The 23,538-nt window shown below is 39.4% G+C and overlaps 1 protein-coding gene across 5 annotated transcripts in view; it reads right to left on the reverse strand.

Moving 5' to 3' along the window:
- The window catches only part of WWP1 (WW domain containing E3 ubiquitin protein ligase 1), a 56,540-nt gene extending 33,261 nt beyond the window's left edge, over nucleotides 1-23,279 (reverse strand). For 2 of the 5 annotated variants that reach the window (XM_054167418.1, XM_054167417.1), the window contains exons 1-4: nucleotides 22,920-23,278; nucleotides 7,044-7,134; nucleotides 2,910-3,048; nucleotides 518-642 (exon numbers count right to left, since the gene is read on the reverse strand). In XM_054167418.1, the coding sequence (XP_054023393.1) occupies nucleotides 518-642; nucleotides 2,910-3,048; nucleotides 7,044-7,113 (334 nt within the window). In that variant the 5' untranslated portion in view covers nucleotides 7,114-7,134; nucleotides 22,920-23,278. Of the gene's footprint in view, nucleotides 1-517; nucleotides 643-2,909; nucleotides 3,049-7,043; nucleotides 7,135-22,919 lie in introns of those variants that run through there. The other 3 variants (XM_054167419.1, XM_054167421.1, XM_054167420.1) reach the window with 3 other exon arrangements.
- Between the last annotated feature and the right edge of the window lie 259 nt (nucleotides 23,280-23,538).

Here is a 23,538-nt window from a genome sequence, read left to right on the forward strand (position 1 = left end):
AAATAGAAGTTACATAGAACACAACAATCTCTAATGTATTAAGAGGAAGCTCTCAATTGTTTCATTTATCCCTGGTTCTTACTGCTATCTGGGCAGCCAAATTACAAGGGAAAAATATCCAGCCTTTCTATAGTCACTCCAGAGAAGCAAAACATGAAAAATAACATAGAAGGCTTTTCTGAAAGTTTAGACCTTTTTTTTTTCTTTTTAACCAAGTCTAAACCAGATCTTCTAGCAAACTAGTTATTAGTTTGCCACAAAACATTGTGTCTAATCACTTCTGCTTTTACTTAATTTGTAGTAACTCCTAGGGTAACAATTGTTTCAAAATTATTATATCCCATTGCCACATTTAAATTGCTCTCAATAGCACAGACATCTCTAGAAGAGACAAGTGAAGACCTCAACTGAAAGTCAGCTGTAATTACATGTATAGTTAGTAGTCTGGTTGCCAGTTTGATATATAGATTAGTAAGAATAATTTTACTTTACTCAAATATCCTTAATGATAACTTACATTTTCTATTGTGTATTTCCAAAGCTTGTCTCAAGTCTACAGTGGCTCTTCCTAATAAAGCATCTGCTTTTAAAGTGTGATGGCTCCACACTCTAAATTCCAGCGTAGTCTGTGGAGTCACATTCCTGCATATAAAATACATTTAAAAAAATATATATACAGATCTTTAAGTATTTGTTCTTGTTACTAGGAGAATTTGAACTTAATTCACTTCCTCATATTTATTATATTTCTTGATATTAATTAACTGAAAGAAGTTTTTGTACTGCAATGGGAAATTTTTTAGTAGGAACTGCCAAAAAGTGAGGTATTTATACTTAAGATTAAACTTAATGGGTATCACTACAATAGCATAAGGAATTTGAGAAGTATCAGGATAATCTACACTAAGCCCAAATCTCAGTTATATAAAACACACCTTCCTTTATTAAAGACAGATCTTCTCTATACCTCACTATTCCAAAATTCTAACTAAAAACTCACATTTAATAACATAGTAAGTCTACCATTAAAAAGAAAAATACTAAATGTTCTTAAAAAGGGAAAAAGCCACCTATCAGCCACTTGCAAGCAGGAAGAACCCACTTAATAGCTGTTAGCTTGCCATGAGAAGTGTCAATAAAACATTCTTTGTGAATCTACAAACATACATAGAACCATAATGCATACTTACAGAAATCAGAGGGCAAAAATCAAATGATGAAGCTAAAGTAAAAACTGGAGGGAAGCAGAAAGGTAAAGGACCCAATTACAGTAACATTGTAACTCTGCTCAAGAAGGAAAGCAGGGAGCTATGCTAGGTCCCGGTGAGTAAGTTTTGTAGTACAGGGTCTAGTACTGAAAGAATGTTCCTGGCTGTGAAAAATGGGGTAGAATCACTGTACTGCAAAAAAGTCAAAGGCCACATACTCATCGGGATTGGATACAAAAAGATATATTGATACTGATGAAAACAATACCAAACCTCCCAACAACAGGGCTAGCTTTATAGTCAAAGGTGTTGGACAATGTGGATCATTTTGCTGAGGCCCATGACCAAATGTATTTCTGCATTTTGAATAGGCTGCCTTCTAATGGAAGTCTTACTAAGAGACCAACTCAACAACGAAGGAAAAAAAAACATCAAAAATACCTATGCAGAGAGAACATATTGCTGGTGCTCAGGCAAACCCATAGAGGTGAGGGGAATTTTCCAACTCGGAAAGTTCACTCATCCTCATATAGACTGGGCAATGGAAGCAACACCACCATTCCAATAGCCAGAGGAAGAGGAGCTAGCATACCTTATATACATGAGGGGATGATCCTAAGTAACAGTCATCATGGAATGAGTCTGGCTGGCTGGCTGTACTGTGCATGCCAAATTACCTTGTTTCTACCAGTTTACCATAGCCTGCCAAATCAAAGCTGCCTCCTCAACAGAAACTGTGGTCTCTGTGAATAGACTGGTAGCTCTGTACTTGTGCTAGGATTAACTCCTAGTCCAGGTCCAAGACTGTATTTTCCTCTTGTGCAATACTGCAGAGGACTAAGAAGCTCTGCTAAACCTGAAACAGGGTGCATGGGAATATCCTACTTGCTTCAACCCAGGTCTGTAGTTAATCAATAAGTGTTCCCAAACAAACAGTTCTCCAAAGCTAGGTATGTTGTACCACTCCACAATCTCCAGCAATGGTGGCTGTAGGAACTTGGCATGGTTCCTGCTTCTAACAAAGCTGGCTACTGCACAAAGACAGGTCAGGTGCTGTAAAATGTACTGGCCTATGCTCAATGACACTCGATAGTAGCTGTGCTGTTTCCAGACCCAAATCTGAAGCAGTACAGTCTTAGTTCTATAAAAATGAATTCCAGCCAACTGGCCAGTTCTTCAGAGTCATATGCAGGTATAGCGATGTAAGTAGTATAGTTAAACCAAATTAAACCACAAGAAGATTAAAAAGGTCAAATATCAAGATAAGCTGCAAGATCATTTAGCAGTACAATGAATGTTTGTGTGTGCATATGTCTCTTCATTAGGAAAATTAAAGGAGAAAGTGACCTTCCTCATAACTACTATTTTTCCAGCTGAGATTCTTTTCCTTTTAAAGTTGAGAATGCCATGGTTACAATTAGTAACCTCTGAGAAATCTTAAACTTGAAAGGTCCACAGTGCTAACAAGTATCAACTATCTACCATATATAACAGCTGTATACAAGGAACACTCTCTGTAAAAAATATTCTCAAAACATTTTAAGAATTGAGAAAATACTACTAATTTGAGATAAGCATCATCTTATATCTGCATTTAGTCAGCAACAGCCAGAGAAAAATGTAGGCAGCCAAGCTTTGTAAATATTTGCCTGCAATGTCTGCCTAATAAATAGTATTAAACAACCAAAAAAATCTACTTACACTGTCAGCTGCTCATCCCATTTTGGATTTGAAGAACTACTTGATTTTGCTGTTTTCTTAATTTCTCCATCTGCAGTTAATTCCGTGTAGAAAGTTGTTCCAAACCAATTCTTTTTCCGTTTCAGTTTGGCACTAGAAACTAATAAAATATATTGCTTTATCTGTAACAGCATATTGTTGCTGAGAATATACTGCCTACACAAAGTATGAAACACAGAATGTTATTCCTCACCTTTTCTACTTCCACTGAATATAAAGAGGTCAATGCTAAAATGGTAGCTTGTCTTTTCAAAAGCTACTTTGTCAGCTGAAACCAAGTGTGGCATATTCTCTTCAACACATACTGACAGGATGGGTTGCAGAGAGAGCAACAACAATTACTTTAGTGATAAACACTGAAAACCATGTGGATTCTTCATGGCTCTTCTTACTCTTCCCTTAAAGATATCGAAGTATGACACATCTGAGAGATTATCAGGCAGATTTAGTTTTAATAAATTCTATATAGTTATTAAGCTTTGTGCAGTTGAGGCCTATTTCAAAATGCCCCTGTAAAGCTTAATTTCCTTGCTATTTTACCTATGTGGTTAACCTGTGGTTTGACACTGTTTCTTAAAAGCAAGAAAACAAGTCTCACATTTCCTCTTACTTAAACAGCTTTGCAGATGAATTTGTAGTTTCAGCTAAATATTCAATAATTAAGAAGTAGCAAATGACCAAATAAGCTGTTTTTTTACCCCCAAATCACTGGAGAGGTCCTCAGTAATCCTGAATATAAATCTGTTCTCCCCCCCTCCATATCTAGCTGTGGAAGTCACTAAAAACACCACCAGTGCCCTAACTGCTAGCAGTTCAGGCAGATGTTGTCTTTAGAAGACCACATCTGTATTCACAGCTGTATCTACCTGCTGGCTATGCCTTCTCTCTCATTCCTCCCACACTGCACTGTGATTCTCTCTTCACTTTCAAACTAAAGCAAAGCTGAGTATTTTCAGCCACTTGGAAGTAAACCTTGTCATTTTTCTGTATGGAACTTGCCAAGTCAAAAGTGGAAGTTAGCTAAACTCTCTTAAAAGAAGACAATAAAGGTCTGTCATGTATTTCTGAATTACAATATTCTAAAACATACATTAGTTAGTTAGGGGGATGCAGCTCTCCAAGGCATTGGCCATGGACTTCTACTTAATTTCACATTTAATTCCCCCACATTTGGGAAGTCCATTCTCAGTCACATGTCATAAAAGGGAACTGCAGCCTCTATAATGATGAAAGATTAAATGTGACTAAACACATTATTCCACACATGGGTCACATTTTTTCATCTGAAATCATAATATATTCATTTTTAAGCTTTAATGCCCCTACTTTCTTCACATTTTCTTCCATATCTTGCTTTCTAAAAGCAACTGCAATATTTGTTAAATATATAGATTCTCAGCCATAATATTCAAGCTTCCTTCTAGTTTACCCTTTTTACCAGATTATATATTAAGTCTTTGAGTTCCCAAGCATGAATGGAAGCCATTATCACTTTTTGGTTAAGACAATTTTTTTTTTTTTTCCTAGAATAAGAGGATTAAGTAACAAATACCAGCAAAAGACTTCAAAAAGAACTAAGAAGACGTCTCACCAACTATATGTGACAAAAACACTGTGGCAAAACTTGTTGGCAACATGCTCCAAATGCCCAAACTCAAACAAATCACCACTCCATATGAAAATCTATAGGAACGTCTACAAGATAAGTACATGCTACTTGCTGTCTTTATAGAAGTGATTTTTAAGTATAGTTCTCGAAATATAGATTCTACAGCAGCACAAAATAATCTGAGTATAAACCAGCATAGGTCAGCAATACTACAGTTCCACACTCCTCAGTTTCCCACCTCCTTCCCAGTATTGCCACCATCATTCCTCTAATCATAGAATCACAGAATGTTAGGGATTGGAAGAGACCTCCAGATATCAGGTCCAACACCCCTGCCTAGAGCAGGTCACACAGGAACGCATCCAGGAGGGTTGTGAAAATCTTCAGAGAAGGAGACTCCACAACCCTGCTGGGCAGCCTGTTACAGAGCTCTGCCACCCTCACCATAAAGAAGTGTAATCTCATGTTGAGGTGCAACCTTCTGTGTTCTAGCCTGTACGCATTGTTCTTTGTCCTGTCACTGGGCAACACCAAAAAGAGACTGGCACCTTCATCCTGACATCCACCCCTCAGATATTTATAAACACTGATACGATCCCCTCTCAGTCTTCTCCTCTCAAGACTAAACAGCCCCAGGTCTCTCCATCTTTACAGGAGAGACATTCACATCCTGCACTCATCGTTGCAGCTCTCTGTTGGACTCTCTCCAGCAGATGGTTAGAGCGCTAAACCTTCAGAAAATCAAACTTAAAAATTGTACCAATTTCTTTCCACTTCAATCACTGAACCAGATCTCTTGAAGTCAAGAGAGGCTCTAGCACCAGATACATAAAAGACTACTTACATACAGAGCAGTACAGTACAAGATATCAAAATCATCACTTCTGCATACACAGACCTGAAGTGATGGGTCATTGTGTGACTCTTAAAGAGTTCTACAGATTCAATCTGCAGGTGGCTCCATCAATGCTGTTTGCTATTGCTAGTTTTGATGATTCATCACTTCATGAAGTTATGTGACCCTTACACAAGGTTAATCAGTTTTAATGATCTTCTCTGATCTAATTTGATAAAATAGCCATTCTGGGCATACTCCAGCAATGTATTTTCTCTCTGACAGCCTGGCCATCATTGGATTATTCAGAATCACAGAATGCCAGGTTGGAAGGGATCCCAAGGATGATCTGGCCCAACCTTTCTAGGTGATAGTGTAGTTCAAATGAGACTGCCCAGAACCGTGACAAGCTGAGTGTTAAAACTTTCTAGCAGAGGGCAATCCACTGCTTCCCCTGAGATGTTCTCTTTGTGAAAAATTTTCTCCTGGAGCCCAATCTGAACCTCCCCAGCATGACGTATCTTTCTTGAGATGCAGGGGTTTTTTTCAGACTTGGTATCTTACTCATGTTTTTCTTCAAATTTTGTTTAAGATATCCTTGGTCATGCATTCATTCTTACTTTAGGGTTCCCAAACTTCTCAGGATCCCTGGAAAGTTCTTCATCAATGGTTAAATAATACTTGCACACAAACATACACACGCATACACTTACATGTATATACATTTATACTCAATATCTAACTACTTCCTGGTAACATTTTTACTTTTAACTATTCCAACACTGCCATAATTATCTGTCAGACCTGATTGTCTGAGAAGGCTGAATTCTGCCTCAAACTGAAAGCCAGCACAGCAAAAGGAAAAAAAGAAACAGTCACAGGATGCAACACAGTCAATTCCAATTGGATAAAAGGAAAAGCATTTTCACACTGATGTGTTTTATGAGCAGAACAAGCTGCCCAGGAAATCTGGCAATCTACAGACTATGAAATACTGAAAGTTCAGCTACACAATACTCTCAGTCATCTGATCCAACTTCAAAGGTAGTCTTGCCTTCAGCAGAAAAGTGGACTAGGAAATCCGAAAGGTCCCTTCCAAACTAAATGATTCCATATGGCTGTGTAATCAAACCTGCTGCCCTAATACAGCACACTTCTGCTATTTTCAACAGATCTTTACCTGATATGTAATCAAAGACCACAATCCTCTGAAACTCTAGCAGATTTTGTGCTGTCTTCCAGATCATGTCCAGCTTCACCTTAACATTGCACCCATTTTCAGCTTGGAGTTCACTACAACTGCCCATCTCTTTGGTAGAATTTCAGTAACACATGTTCCCTTTGCAGAATTTGTGCCATTAATGATTTGTTCCCAAGCAAAATTCCTCACGTTTGTCCCTATTGCTCTATTAAATCCAATTTTTTTTCTAATTTGAAATCATTAAATCCTGTCATCCAACACACTGCATAACCTCTACCTAGCTTCAATTCATCCACATATAGCCATATTTGTAACTGTAACACTGAAGTCACACATTAAAATACCAGCTATACTGATATTTATTATCCCCCAACAGCCATTTCAAATACTATTTCTTTAGAATATATATGTTTTCATGTAAGAAACACCGTAACACAAATCACTACTTGCCTGTTACTTGCATCTGTAATCTTCCATTATGGTTGTTACTTGTATCAGATCTCGGTGAGGCTGTGGCCATGTCAGAAGTTTAGGCTTTAGCCTACAAATAAACGAATTCACAGAATAATTAAAAAGGAAAACCACCACACAAGTAGCTTATTAAAAAGTACTATCTCTGCATGTTAGTTGCAGCTATTAAATAACATGCTCAACTACTCAGTGAGTTACCAAATGTTACTTGGGTATAGCAGAACGCATTCTTTCAAAACACCAGTTTAAAGAAAACAATTACTTAGGAAATTTGTCCCACTTTACCTTTGAGGATACCAAGACCCTTCAGTAATGCTTACATTTACATAGTTAGAATAACTGTGTAAAGCAAGAAAAATAATAAAGCTGCCATATATTGCTATTCCTATCTCCAAAAGGTATGCTTATGATCTGATTTCAGATAAGCCAAGCACCAAACTTCAAATTTACAAGAGATCTGAAGCCCTTATATATTTGAAAACAAAACTGTCTCCAGAAGAAAACACTCAACAGCACAAATGATTCAGACAACAAACGTTTGCATTCCTCCCCTACATTTGCACTCAGCTCTGTATAACACTGCTGTCACCTTCAGATCACTTTCTCATCTACAGAGACAGTAAACACTTTACAGGGACTACCCCATCTTATCATTTGGTGACTGAAATAGCGTGGCTCTGATCTGGGGCATCCCGACGCTTGAAGCATGTATAGAAAACATTACCCCCCGCCATCCACCTGAATTGCTACAACTGAAACACAGCTAGAAGTAAAATATTCTGTCTCTCTTGGTTATTTTTCATGAAAAAAAAAAAAAAATGTGCATTTAAAACACACCTTCCACGATATGAACTTCCATACATTTATTTCTGTGAACATTAATTGGTGTCAATAATAATACTGGAACTGTTGTCACAAAACCTTTTTGATCATGCATCTGAAGCAGTAAGCTTTTCACCACACCTCCAATCTGTATATATTTATTAGTAAGTTATGTATTGGTTCTGCTGTAATAATATGTTCTGTACATTATCAAACACAATAAAGATTAAATAAACATTTTTTATTAATGAAACCCAAATATTTTGCTTATTAGTAATTTTATGTTTTTCTTCTGTGATAGCCAGGTGATTCAATTTGCTTCATCATCTTTTAAAATGTTGGCTTAACACACTGTAGCACAGTGATTTGAAGGTCTGGTTCTCAAGCGACTTTCTTTCAATACTTGGTTTTAAAGGCTGTCAGAGATGGAATAGAATTTACAAAGATTCATACATCCAAGTCATGACCCTCATTTTTCATTCACATCCATTAATTACACAAAGGTTTTCCTTGAAATTTGTCCAGTAAATTTCCATCTTCCGTGCTATCCATCCATTCTTACTGCAAGCTAGTGCAAAGTGTTGTATTTTCACATTTTTAACAAATGCGTTCAAAAACACCTGAAAGTTTGCCTTTGGAAGACTTTTATACAAGTGAGGAAATTCTGTTTCCACGTTCAAGTATACAGATATGAGAGGTTTTTATAGATGACACACACCTTTCCTGGCAACAAAGCCACACAATGATGGAAACCTTTCCAAGTATCTGTTTTCAACATGCTCTCTCCATAGCAGGAGTTTCTTTGGCAAAGCAGTTAGCTTGTTCTTGCTCACTGTTAAAACATCACCTTCACCTTGAAGGGACACGTTGTGTCTTTACAGTTTAGAAAACGCTTGATAGTCAGCATACTACTGACAGCCACTTGTCATCACAGACCAGGTCAGCAAATCCTGAGCCCTCATCTTTATGAAAGAAAAATAGGTAACTAATTTTAAAGTTTTCTAACACTTCTAAGCACCTTGCCATGCTAACCAGTGAACCTCTCTGCATGGCACTGGTCACTCTCCATGCCAGAACACAACACTCTAAAGATTCCACCACTTCAAGGTCTTGTTTTCATATCATTAAATGCATTGATGACACCCGGCAGCACTTTGTGAACTTATGGCTGCAGTTTCCTTGTTGTTTGCCTACGCATGACACAATGGATGAATTCCACATGTGATTATCTCCTTATACACATACCCCAGAATTCTAATTCAATCAAAGCAGCCACTCCATCACTGGTTACATTTGCACAGTTCTTCCATTAAAAATGTGTTATTAAAGAAGTAACTTGCTGTTAAAAACGTATGTTCTCTGCTGCATGCTTCCTTAGTGACTTAGTTCTTTGTGTATTTCATGACTGACACAGAATCAGAGCCACCTTACAAACACCTCTGCTTTTATCCAGCTGTAGAGTAAGCAGTATCACTGTATCACTTTTTTAGTATCTCTTTCTCCCAAATCGTTGGCACTGTTTTCCAGATATCTTTCAATGGTATCTACTGGCAAAGGGATGCATTTTAGTTTGTCATCATGTTGTTTGTCATGTATTATTTCAGAAGATCAAGTGTTTCCCCCAGCAGCATGGGGCTTCTATGTATTTCACTATTGAGAAATCTCAGAAGAGCATGCCAGTGTCAACACACATTAAATAGAACTTAATTTGTTTTCAGATATATTTTCTACTCGCACCTCAATGATGGTCTTTTATATCCCACTTCAGAGGCCACTGATATGGAAGACATCAAAGGACCAACACATGCAAAAAAAATTCTGTGGCAAACAAAATTCCTCACAAGAAATCAAGGTCTGCAACCTAGTTCTAGTTTTTAGCTCCTACTATTCAGCTTGGATTGATGAAAAATGCTAGGGGCCTGTTTGCTTTCATTTTTAGTTGGTTGGGTTTTGTGGTTTGTTTGTTGGGTTTTGGGGTTTGTTTCATTTTGTTTAACCCTATTCGTAGCATGCACAAAGCAAAAAATAAAATAGAAATAAAGGAATAAACTGTGTCAAACTCCTCAAGTAAACAGTTCACTGCCTAATCTACTCAGATTTCAGGATTCAAGTGCTGATTTATCTGCAAGGCAAGCCACCTGTCCTAACCTGAGTTTCTGGCTCTGCTTGCTACCAAGCTACTAACTGCAGTAGGCAAACACACTTGCCAATCTTCTGATAACAGGGAAGTGAGAATTCACTACACTTAGCTTTGCAACTTCCCTCTTGAAGAAAAACATGGCCACAATGCCTGGCAGACATTATTACAATGCCAGGGAGATCACAACATAGAATGGATATGAACCAAAATTAGGCTTGGGTTTAGCTGAGGCAGATTTCTGCACTAACTAAATGACTGCCTCCCACATCAACGCTGCCCCAGTGTTCTGTTTCTGCCCATACAAAATGAACATCCTTCTATAATAGAAGTCTATCTCCTGTTCTTGCTGAAGTGGAACACCAAGATTTATGCATACAGCAGTTCCAAAATTTTTCCAAGTTTTTGTGGAGCTTGCTAACAAAATACTGTGTTAATATGTCAAATTATATTTAGAAAACAAATTAAAATCTATGAAAGCACAAATAGAGTTTATTAGATAAACACAGGGGTTTTTTATTTAGAATACATAAAGGAAAATGTTACATCATATTTCATACTCAAAAGGCCTTTATTGAACAGAGCAAATTAGTTAAGTGACTAATTCTAGTCTCATCATATTGCAAAGATTCCAAAGCTGTATTTCCCATCCATCCTAGTTTGGAGGAATGATTAGGAATTAAGAGGTAAAGAAACATTAAATTTTCTGAGTCTGAAGAAAAACAAACACAACATATTGGTGTTTCTAGTAACTTCCTTTTTCAAGAATACAAAAGAAAAAAATCCTTAAGGCTTTAGTCAACAGTTACATTTATCAGTAACTATCCAAATTCAGCTACCAACATTTTTTAGTTAACAGTTATTGTCTAATCAGAATCTGCTCACATCATAATGTTGCACTCTTCAGTGAGGAGCCAAAACACCACTCTTACTGTACTCCTGAAAACAAAACACCAAACCACACCACCAAAGTGCCTGATGTACACTGGAGTCACCCATTCCAGGCAACTAAAACATGCAGGAAGATAATTTGTCCAGGTTATGTTGTACAAGATGAAATATCTTACCTAGATCTTTGGAAACCTACTACTCCCTGAAAGATGGTCTGGATATATGAGAAATTCTGCTGCACAAAGAACGGAAGAATAACCCAAAATTTAGTTCTTCAGCTTTTGACAGGAAAATTACTAACCATGATGAAGCCATGTTAAGGAATGGGACAAGACAACAACCCTAATAATCACATCAACTGTTTGAAGTAGTGATAAAAACAGCACTAGCACCTATTCTCATACTCAAGAAAACAACAGTCTAAAAATAAAGACTGGAAGTAAATCTGAGCATCCTCTATAAACATATGAGGAACAGACAGAAAACAAACAAACTTCCAACCTTGGTGATACTGTGATAACACTAAACATAATAAAAAATAAATAAAGAGGATACTGAATTAAGAGTTTTGATATAAATGTTTAAAAAAAAAAATAAAATCTCGGGTTTCCCGGGGGGGAAAGGTTGCAGCAGAGAGAAAGAACAAGCATATACTGCATGAAACTGCACAAGGACAGTAAAGGAGTCCCACAGCAGAGGGACTGATGGACTGGCACTCAGATGGGATTACATCATCACTCTCTTACCTTGTTACAAGTGAAAATTCACAGAAGCCAGGTACAGTTTGTTTTTACTCAAAGCAAATGTCCAGTTTTCCTAGTGAACGTGTTGATTAAGGGTTAAAATCTTTGAGGTTGTCTCCACACAATCTTAAAAAGAAGATTACATGGAGTAATGTAAAAGTCACCATCCTTGCACTTACAATCTTCCTGAAAATCAGGGGATTAATTCTAACAGGGCTAGAGTCACCACACACTCCCGAATATGAACTTACTACATCTCTTTGTTCAGCTTCCAAGCTAAGTTTCATTGGTCTAAAGGATGTGAAGCTTTACTTTCAGAACTGTTTTGCTGACACAGATGGCCTTCATACCCTTCAAAATTCTTGGATATCAAAAATTTATTAGGAGATTCTGGAGAGCCACATAAAGATCACAGTTATCACAATGCTTCTGTGTAAACCACAGCCATCACATATCACTGTTTGATCAACTAGAAACATACAGTCTGTTTATTAACACCTACAACAGATTTTCTTTTTTTTTTTTTTACATTGATACTGCTTCAATTGTATAAATTATTTTGGGTAATTACAGATCAATTAGGATAAAGTAAGACCCTAGTAAAAAGCACGGAATAGCTAACATAGCAAGCTATTAGAAAAAAACTTAAAAGGATCATTTCCAAGTTCATGTGAATCAATACTTTCATGGAACACAGTAACAATTACTTCTTCTGCAAACTTACACTTCTGTGAAAAAAAATCACCTCTACATCTCAAAATGCTACTAAAAACATCAGAAATTAAACACAACCACGAGTCAATTTATGTTTCAGTCTTTAGCAGATCGTTTACTTATTCATGGAATTTAAGCAGATACATTACATATCCCTCTAGCTAGTAAAGAATCTTTAAAGGATTACACTTAATTGCAAATTAACATATTCTAACAGTTACACAGCCAGTAAGTCCACCTTAAAATTACTATCAGTTGCAAAAATATTGAGATTTTTTTTAATGTCAAATAGAAAAAACAACTTGACTTTTTTTAATTTACTGAAATTAAGTAAAGAAATAGAACAGACCAATAAACCATCATTAAGAAGCAGGTTTTGTTTTGTCTCTTATACATAAAGAAAGGCAGTCCAGTTGTGAAAAACAGTGACCAGTGCTCCCACTAACAATAGTGGGATACTCAAGTCCTTTTCTGCCAGCAAAATGTCTTGCTCCCTCTCCCCTTCACCTAGGAGTAACCTACAAGCCATTTCAACCAAAAAAAAATTACTTTAGGCAAAGAGGACTGGAAAAGGACCCAAAAATGTTAAGCAGTAAATCCAACTTTGAGAAAACAAAGAGGAATAAAGCTTTATGTTAACACCAGCCAGCTTTTCAGAGTGTATCTTCAACACAGCCTAAACAGTTAAGCGGCACAGTAGCACTTCATCTCTTCTGTTTTCAGTGAGCCCATAACACACACTGACAGGTACAGATACGCCCGTGACTTCCTAAGGATCTGCTTTGACATCAGTACAATTTCAGCTTCAGCAATCTCCTCCCCACACTCTGCAAGGTTTTGTCAGCAAGGCAAAGCATTAGTTCCTCCTGACAACTAACAGCTTCTCCAGAGATACTTCAGCGCGGGTTATACACTGCAAATATTTTGTTACTATGTTCCAAGTTGCCAACCCTACAGCAGACACACACAGAACAGACTTGGAAAACAAGCTCATCCTTTCTTAAATCACAGAACATCTTGAGATGGAAGAGACCCAGGAGGATCATGGTATCCAACTCCTGACACCACACAGGGCAACCTAAAAGTGAAACAATGTATGTAAGAGCGCCCTCCGAACACTTGGTGAACTGGAAGCCTCAGTTCACAGAGCTGTATCATAGTTGGTATTAGCAAGACTCAGTGGCACAAATCCCAAATTAGGGTGCTTGGATGGAGGCCTACAGGCTGCTCAGGAGGCATAGGCAGGGAATGCAAGGTGGAGGAGTTGCACCATACAAAAGGGAGAGGTTTGACTGTACAGCCCTCTCATTTAGTCATGATGTGGCTGAGTCTTTGGGTGAGGAATCAGGATACTGAAAACAAAGAGTACTCACTGAGCCAACTAGGAATGACGCCCTGCTGGATTTGCTATTTATGCACAGGTGATAGATGTCCGTCTTGGCCACAGTGATCGTGAAAAGGCTTAGTTAAAATTTTCAGTGTAATGAGGAGAAAAAGGACAGCAGAGTTGTTACTGGGAACTACAGGAGAGCAATCTTGAAGCAATTCAGGGAGCTATTTAGTAGAGTACCCTGGGAATCTGCTTCTGTGGGTTTAGGAGTCCACAAGTGCTGGTCAGTCTTTAGGAACCACCTCTTGGAAGAATAGGGGCAGGGAACTCCACTGTATCAGACATCAAGCAAGCCAGGCAGAAGATCAGTTTGGCTGAATGGGGAACTCCTTGTGGAGCTCATGATGAAAAAGAAATGATATAGTCTCTGGAAGAGAGGTCAAGCTCCACAGGAAGATTACAGAGCTATAGTTGATTTGTGCAGGGAGAGGATACAAAAGGCCAAAGCTCGATTAAGAGCTCAGAGTGACCAGTGTTCTGGGAGATAACACAAAGAGCTTTCAGAAGTATCTTACCAGCAAGAGAAAACATTGGATTAAAACTTTTTGATTAATGGGAAGAACTGGCTGAAGGATGTGGCTCAAAGGCTTATAATGAATAGAGCTACATGTAGATGGCAGTCACCAGCAGCATTCCTCAGGGCTTATAGGGCCACTTCTGTCCAGTACTCTTTAATCTCTGGATGCTGGAGTCAAATGCACCAATAGCAAGTTAGTTAGCTGGGAAGTGGAGAAAAATATGAGGTCTTCTCCCCCATATCCAGTGATAGGATATTTCTTTACTAAGGGGGTAGTCAAACACTGGTAGAGGCTTCCTAAAGAGGTGGTAGATGCGCCAATCCCTTAAAAACATGATTTAGTTTTTGATCAGTCCTGAATTAGCCAGGCAGTTGTATCAGATGATAGCTGTAGGTCCCTTCAAACCGTGGTATGTTCTATTCTCTTCTTGCACACTGACAGTTTGGGGGTATGACCACTTCCCTGGGAAGCTTGTTCCTGTGCTTGACCATCCTTTTGGTGAAGAACATTTTTCCCAATATCCAATTTGGACTTCCTGCAACACAGACTGAAGCCATTACCTCACATCCTATCGCTGGACACCAGAAGATCAGCACAACCCTTCTATTTCCCCTCATAGACAAGTTGTAGACAGCAATGAAGTCACTCCTCAGTCTCCTCTTCAGCTGAGCAAAGCAAGTATCCTCAGATGATTCTTTTAAGTCATGCCCTCTAGACATTTCACTATTTTTGTTGTTCTCCTTTGGACAAACTAATATTCACACCATGCCTGATATAAGCATAGAAATGTTTGATTTTCTTAAATCAACCTATATGGATTTCCTACAGCCCTGCCTCAGAGAACAAATCTCTTTCCACTCATATTGGCATGGAAAGCAAGCTACCTAAAAAAATACTTCATTTTTTGTGTATGTGTTTTCAAGTACATTCACTGGCCATTGCTTCAGATGCTGCAATATTGATCCATGCATTAGCTACAACATATTGTCAGACTCACAGAGGAGTCTAAGGAAAAAAATATAGTACAATTGCAGAGCTTTACAAAGCCTTGTTTTTCAGAGGGCTATGCAGGAGGTCCAAACAAATGACAGACTACAATTCCACAGTACTGCCTATACTGTTTTGCCTTATGCTAGCAAAGACCTTTTTAGCCTGGCTTCCCAAACAGACATCAAATGTGTGGCTCATACTGTCCACCTGCCTCTTACCACTCTTTCTTTTCTCTCCATCCCTCTCAATGAGTCTGTTCACCACCATATTCAGCTAAAGTAAACTAAGAAGTAATGTCCTCTGATACATTAAAGTCAACAGCTAGGTAGAGGAAAAAGACACCATTTCTTGTGCTTGCTGAGCAAAGGGCTTCAGCAGGAACTCAATACAATCCAGGCTGCCTGGCTCAAAGGCTACACAGCTCTGAATCAGTCTGAGCTGGAGTTGTGTGCATACTGGCTTTTTCACTACTAGTAAGATGGGAAGAGAATTGTTATGATGCAAGAAAAATGTGTACGAAGCCTGGTTCCAGTGCTCACAAAAACAACTCATTGGCAAAATCTTTAGGGTACACCTCAGTTGTGTTTCTTGATCACAATGATACTTCCAAGTCCTACAACATCAAATACTTAAAAATATCACAATGCCTCCTCCTGTGTGTACTACAGACGGGACCACAAGCACAGTGAAATAAATGGTGTAAGCAACTTTCCAGTTGATTGAACAGAACAATGGTGAAGTCTGACAGCCCAACACATGTCAAGAAACTGGAGAAAAGTATTTTCTCCTTCATTTTAATATTCATCTGAATGGCATTAATATCTGCCAGAGCACATAATATGCTAGCTACACAATAGTCTTCAGCTGCTCTGGATGGGTTTCTGCTACCAATAATCCTAACAGTTGGTATAATTTATTGTTTATTAGACTTGCATCAAGCACAATGTAAAGTAATATACTAAGACACAACTAAAATAGGGGCCGATTTTAGTATACCTGCACTGTGAACAGGAAAACTTACCCAGTTATACACAGACATTTCCAGATTAAATTTAACTCAATAGCTAACATATGACAACAATACAGAAAATGGAGACGTGCAAGCTGCAGAACATGCAGCCTGAACACACACCAAGAGTGCCCAGGCAATTTATAAAGTTCACTCACCAGCACATCTGCACTGCAGTCACAGCAAAATTAATAAACCAACAAATTCTAAAGGAGCATAACACAAAACTAAAGATGTTAGCTAAGAGTGCTACTGATTATGTTATACCTTCCTCCTCAGTTTTGTGGGTATCAACTACTCACTTTTCTCTGCATTCTTGCTTTTTCTTATGTGCTCTGCAAGCCTCTTTCCAGCTATCAATCTCAGCAGCATTAAAACACCAAAAAATGTCTGTCCTGGTGCCATTCACAGACTACACTTATCTAACACTACCTGAGAGCACTCACTCATTGCCACTTATTTTTCAAAAGCAGCCTTTCAGTCTCTACAGTGCTAGAAAACTAACCTCTTCCTTAGTAAGGCTTTCAGGCGATAAGTAATTCTCACTTCTTAAAACAAAGAGTTGCCTGCTTCTGCTAACTATTTTCCAATATGATTCTGAGCCAATCTGAAGTGACAATTTAACTGCACAAAAATTACAAACTAAGAATAGGAAAATGAGTAACGTAAGTCCCACCAGAAGAGCCCAAGCTTGACTTCTCAGGGGTCAGTCAGTATTGCACCATATCAATACACTGCATATTAAGTTTAACTCAAGGCTACAAAAGAGTCAGTGGAATAAGAAAACTACTTAAATTCCTGATAAATATGGAAAACAAAGAAACACAATGGTCTATTTGGAAAAAAGATGAAGTTAGTGATTCCACACAGTACTAGAATCACTTGCCATGGGACAGTACCCTTTGGCAGCTTGTAAATACACTTATGTAATTAACACAAAAACAGCATGCAAGCCAGTGTATAGTTATATTCTTAACACATTCCAACACTAACTTTTTATTGCTTTCCTAATAGAATATTTTCATGAAGCAATTCACAACTATGGTGAGCTCTTATACCAAGTACTTTATTTACAGCCCGTTTTGATGGATGGCGTGTAGCTATTTCTTCCAATATGCATTAGGCTTCTTATGTTAACACAAAAACATACCTATCACCAAATATTAAACTAGCCCCTGTTATGTCCCTGTGAATTTTCCACTTCTGTTATTCAATAACCCACAGATTTTGCCAGTTTGTTAACAGCAGTCTTCTTGTCATGTTTGGACCTAAGCCTTCTTCTCCATGGCTATTCCCTTAACAGTACAGTTCTACTCCCTGTCCCACACCACCACAGCTTTATCAGCAACATCTCACAAGACATTCAGCCATGGATCTATTTTATTTTACTTCAAATGACACACAAGTATCAGTCTTCCAATACTGACTGGAGGGGTTCTCCATTCTTGCACCTTGCATACAGAAGTCAAAATAGACTTCTTTTTTTCCCCTCCTTTAAACCCAAAATCTTTCCAACTACTACAGTAAGACAGTTATCATTTTTTAAAAAGATAACACTGAATGAAGGCAGCTGGAAGTGGAAAGCAGTAAGTTCCAAGAATGAAGGAGTATTGGGAAAGGTAGCAGCTTCCTCTCTTCTCCTCAGATTAGAAGGAACAGGGGAAAATGGGCAATCCTGTTGCTCTTCATCTTCTATTTAGCATTCCTCTTATACTTTGCTTTTTGACTATTATGTCCACACAGATTTTTTTAATGTCACTGCATATGCAAACAAGTACAAGAGAGCTAATTCCAATACAGTTCATTAAAAAAAGGTCATTTTTAAAGATGAATATATCCTGAGCTGCTCAGCAGTTTTAGTTCATGCATATAAACAACCAAAAAAAAATAATAAATCAAAACTCATCTTACCGACTGTCTCAGGAACTAGCAAATCACTGTTTCAAAACTGGACATGTGGTATTTTTTTCAGTCCTGAAGCCTAAGTATGTTGTGCAACTGTACAGATTATGAACTTTATCTTTCCTGTTTACTTTCTCCTGTTCTAAAACTACAACTCCTTTGACTCTATTTATGCTGATGAATCACAGGCTGCCTTGAAATGCACGCTCAATCCAAAGTTCTCTGGTATTTTTTGTTCAGCTATAAGAGGTTGCACTTGCTAGTTTTTAAAAGGACTCTTTTGCTAATCTCCTACTCATTTAAATGATTGTAACAAAATGATCTTGCTTAGAAACCCCAGTAGCTAGAGATGTGTGCAGAGCATACTCTCTATACTCTTATCTGCCCTCACAGAAGCATAGACAAGAGCTCTCTTCTGCCCACTTCAGGCTGCAAGGGGACGATCCTTGAATGTGTAAAATACTTCGTGGCTTGTTTTCAAAATGTGACACCCATTTCTCATCCCTTTTTAAATTGTTTCTTCCATCTCCACAGTGATTTTCAGCAAGCTACCTCAAATCCTAATAGAAACAAGCAGATGGGATCAACTCCCTGCCATTAGAACTAGTCGAGAAGGTCAGTTACTAATACATCTGTATTCTTGAAGCCATCCACATACAAGACAAATTAAGAGAGTGTTTTCAGCAACAGATACCTGCATTTCAAAACAAATATTCTGAAATTATTTTAGCCAATGGATGATTTCTTGCATTAGACATCAGAAACTGAAATTCACTACAAAAAAACCCCAAAACTGACAATTGGCCATGCTAATTACATCACTCCAAAATAACAGCCTTAACAGTGAGGATGTTAAAAAGCCTTCAGATTTTCAACTGGCTACATTTAAGCACACTCAGACCCTAGTGGGTTAAAGCAGAACATAAGCATCTCCAACATATTCCAGCAATTAAAAAAAAGTCATCAATAAAAGAAGTTTCAAAAGCCCAAGAATGCAATCTGCTTTTTTAAACACATGCTGCACTCCAATTTATTAAATACCTTCATTTAGTCAAAAGCCATTATGAAGTAACACATCCAGCCAAGTAAATTTTACTCTCCAAATTCAGTAGAATGCATAAATCAAAACTAAATCCATATTCTCTGTAAACAGGATTTTTAAAGTGCTGTTTTGAAAATACTCCATTATCTGACTGCACTTTAGATCACAAACTTACACAATCCCCAATGCTGACTAAGGGGAGAGGAAATTGAAAAAATAACTCGTTTGTTTGTCATTTATCTGCTGTTACAGAACCACAGCAGCATACAGTCATGCAAACTTGCAATGGTTAATTGCTTCATACTATGTACCACATAGTAGTTACTAAGACCTACATGTAACACGAGCATAAAGGTTTTCCTGAAATAGTAAGAAAGATTGGGGGGAAAAAGAAGAAAATGAAAGGGAAGAAAACAGCACTCTGGCAGGTAAATAATTCTGATGTACTACAACTACTCGGACAGCTGATAGCTTCCCTGGAATCTTCAGTGTTCCTCTGTAAAACAGCTTCACACTTGCAAAACAGCTACACTTAAGTACATTTCTGATTGAATTATTAGGTCCTCAAACATAGCAAAAATATCCCACAAAATAGTAATCAAAACTTTTGCATTTACAGAAGGCAGTTAAAGCTGAAACCTCCTTCTTTAAAGGTACCATAGCAAATTTTATCAAAACCCATGCCATGTCACTGTTCTACAGGGGAAAAGAGAAAACAAAACAATAAAGGCGCACCACTCAGAAGATCTATTTTACAATCCTTTGAAAAAACCTCTCCTGGACACTCCAACTCCTGATGAGGAAGAGGAGATTTCTCTCTGCAAATGTTTCATTTTCCTGCACAACATAGAGGTGAGCACCCTGATACTTGCCATGTTTCTTACCTATGACTATTTTATGTCACTACAGGAGAATGTCAGCAGATTATGATAAATCTGAACAAGAACCTACAGAATGAAAAATAAACTTTTAAATAAAGAGATGGATATAGCCAACTCCTATTGTCTGCATTTGTAGATTGACCAAACCAATACAGAAGAATGGCATTACACATTGCCTCACTCAGAATTCAAAAGAAGATCAACAGTTATGGTTTACAAATTTCATAAGTACAGCAAAAGTGACAGGATTTTGGTTAATCCGACACCACCGCAGAAACTAGGGAACCCTACCCAAATTTACACACTTTCGTAAAGACAGACACACTGGAGCAGCTTTTCTTCTGATTAAGTCATATGCAATTAATGCAGAGATAGAAAGCCGTTTATTTTTTATTGACACATGACTTTTGTCAGTAATAATGCCAGCTTCTTGTCATAGATCCTTACTGCCGACTTCTCTTTATGTCTGAACACCAGGCAAAAAAACACTTTCCCCACACACATTCTTTCAAGAGAAAAAAAACACACACACACAACAGGAAAGTGGGTAGAAGTTCCAGCTTATCAAAATTTCCAACTTCATACAGAAAGATAAGAAGGAAAATGAAATGCAATAGAATTAGTAGACAATTCCTCCCTCTTCCTAGGGTTCCACAAACTCAGGAAAAGGGGCGAGGTTTGTCAGTATTCCCATGCTTAAGAAACACTTGTAGACAGGTGATTGTTTAAACTTTAAGGTCAACACTTCAACAAAAACAAACAGCCTGACTTACAATGTTTAGTCCATTGATGTTTAGCAACACATATGGATTGCTTTTGTTAGAAAAATCATTTACACCCTTTTGGAAACTAAGTGGCTCATGCTGAGAGATTGTATCAGTCCCAGGTATACAAAACTGCTGTCATGTTTTCAAGTAGAACTATGTATTTAAGGGAGTTCTTTTTCAGTATCATTGAAAGACGACTACTGATAATAGCAGGTTAGTCAAACTAGAAGCATTTATACGATCAGGTCTTTAAAATTTTGCTCAGAATACACACCAAAGAGGCAACAAAAGGATTACAAATCCCGTTTCACAAGCAACGTCAGTTGAAAGCATTTCTTGTTGCACCACTTAACAGCGTCTTTGTCAAAATAAACTGCTTTTACAACTCCACTTTTTTTTTTTTCCTCAAAAGGATGAAAAGACCTTCATTTTTCCCTATGCAAATTTAATTTCACTTTTATTAGTAATAAAATCAGTAAAAAATAATTCAGTTTATACCTTGTCCAACAGACACTCAGATAAGGCAGCACACAAAATTTAAATTAACAAATGTTTAAAAGCCAGTTCACATTGGTGGAGAATTGTCAAGGCCCACCAATAATCTGTTTCTATATCACAGAGGCATGAAACCAGAATAGGGTTTTTAAGTGGAGATTGTTATTACTATGAAAGCCATATTGTCTTCCATGTGTATGGCCATATATAACCCAGCCACCTGCAGCCACTGACACTACCACCTAGTAAGACAGCATTATTAAACTTCCAGAACCTGGAGGGCTAATGCAAAATATCCTGGGTACTTTCTGTGTGCCACAGGTGCCATGTGAAAATACAACTGAAACATGAATATATCTTTTACCAGTTTCACCCAAACACTGAAGAGCTCCCATTAAAATGATTAAACAGCATCAAGTCCTCTTCTCTCTTTGATGTACACTTTAAACATTTATAGATGTGGAAGCAGAGCTAGATCACCCTAGTTAAACTGGGATAAGAATTGGTCTTGCTCCAAACATAAGACAACTACAAATAAAACCAATAAACACACTGAGTTGTAACATTTTGCCACAACATAAACAAAGGTAAATCGCATAAATAGGTCTTTCGAGGTCTTGACCTGATATAGTCTGCACGGTAAAGCACACATGAAAGGACCCAGACAGCCCAGCAGACACTTTAACTTGAGCAGTAACAGTAAGGACTTCCATTGCCCTGTGCCACCTCCTTTTGAGAGCAGGCACACTGCCGGTACTGTGAGGGGTGACAGAAGCTCATTGTAGAAGGCAAACGGCTCTTCCCCTCCTCCCTCCCCAGTTTCACCAGAGGAAGGTGAACTGAAACGTAACAATATCCTTCTCCTCTGCTTTCACTCAGCAGATAAGCAGGCAAGGGCCAGCCGTGGAACTGCCTGACTGACTCCCAGGCACTAACGCCTCTCGCAATCGACTCGACGTCGACACAGGTCAGGACTGAGCCCTCAGTCACCCTCACTCGAAAGGCCGTAGACGGGAATAAACAAGGTTATACGCCTGACACCGGACACCGGCGACGCTCCTCGTCTGCCTCCCCCCACCCGACACCTCCACAAGCTCACGCAAGCACCCACCCTTCCTCCCCTTGCCAGGTGTGGGTCCAGAGGCCCTCAGCCCCGTCCAGGCATGGACCAGGACGGGAGACGGCAAGACAGCAATCCTCCAGACAGCAAACGGGGCAGCCGAGGGGAGAAGCAACAGCCCACACCCTCCTCCTCCACCACCACCCTCCAGCAAGACCCGAGAGGGGCGACGAGCTGAAGTGCTGGATAGATTGAGACCTTACTACGGCTCCCTTCGCCATTTTAGCCCCCACGCCCATTCCCCTCCTCCCCGCCCCTCAGTGACAGGGGGAGCTCGCACCCGTTCAGAGCTCACCCCCGCCTTGCCCTCACCGCCCCCTCTTTCCATACTGCCGGTCGACAGTGAAGAAGGAGAAAAACGGCAGGCGTTTTCCTCAGGCCGGGCCAGACCGCAAAGCTAAACGGCTGCGGCAGAGCCTGTTTTGTTTCCTTACCGTGGCTCGCAGCCTCACAGCTGCTGCCGCCTCCTTCTCCTTCCTCCCACCTTTTTCTTCCTCTTCTTCTTCTTCTTCTCCGCCGCGGCGGCTCCTCACCCCTCCGCGCCGCACTCCGCTGCTGCCGCCGCCGCCGCGCAGAATGATGCCATCTCACAGCGGCATCGGCGGCTTCTGCACAACACCCCTCCCGCCGCCGCCCCTGCTCCGGCCGCTCCCGCTGCCGGCGACCCGCAGCCACGACGCTCGAACCAACCCCCTGTGCGCGCCTCAGGCACGGGGAGCAGGAACTCGTGGAGCTGCCGCTGCCCTCCCCGACCCTGCCGCCGCCCGGGCGGGAGGGCCCAGTCGGCACCGAGCCGTGCGCAGCGGCAGTGGGAGGGAAGAGGAGAGCCTGAACCGAGGCTCTTCAAAGGGGACAGGGCTTATTCCTAGCGCCTGCCCCGGGCTGAACCAACTTGTGCGCTGCGGCGGGGAGAGGAGCCGGGCGGACTGAATCAAACCTCGCCGGCAGCAGGGGAGAAGGGGCCGGGCCCCAGCGCTGGGGTGCTGTCGGCGGGGAGATCGTGCAGGGGCAGGATAAGGAAAGCTTTTGCGAGTCACGGCCCCCTCCCCGAGA

Source organism: Dryobates pubescens, chromosome 14 (genome assembly GCF_014839835.1).
Source record: "Dryobates pubescens isolate bDryPub1 chromosome 14, bDryPub1.pri, whole genome shotgun sequence".
Classification (NCBI taxonomy): Eukaryota; Metazoa; Chordata; class Aves; order Piciformes; family Picidae; genus Dryobates; species Dryobates pubescens.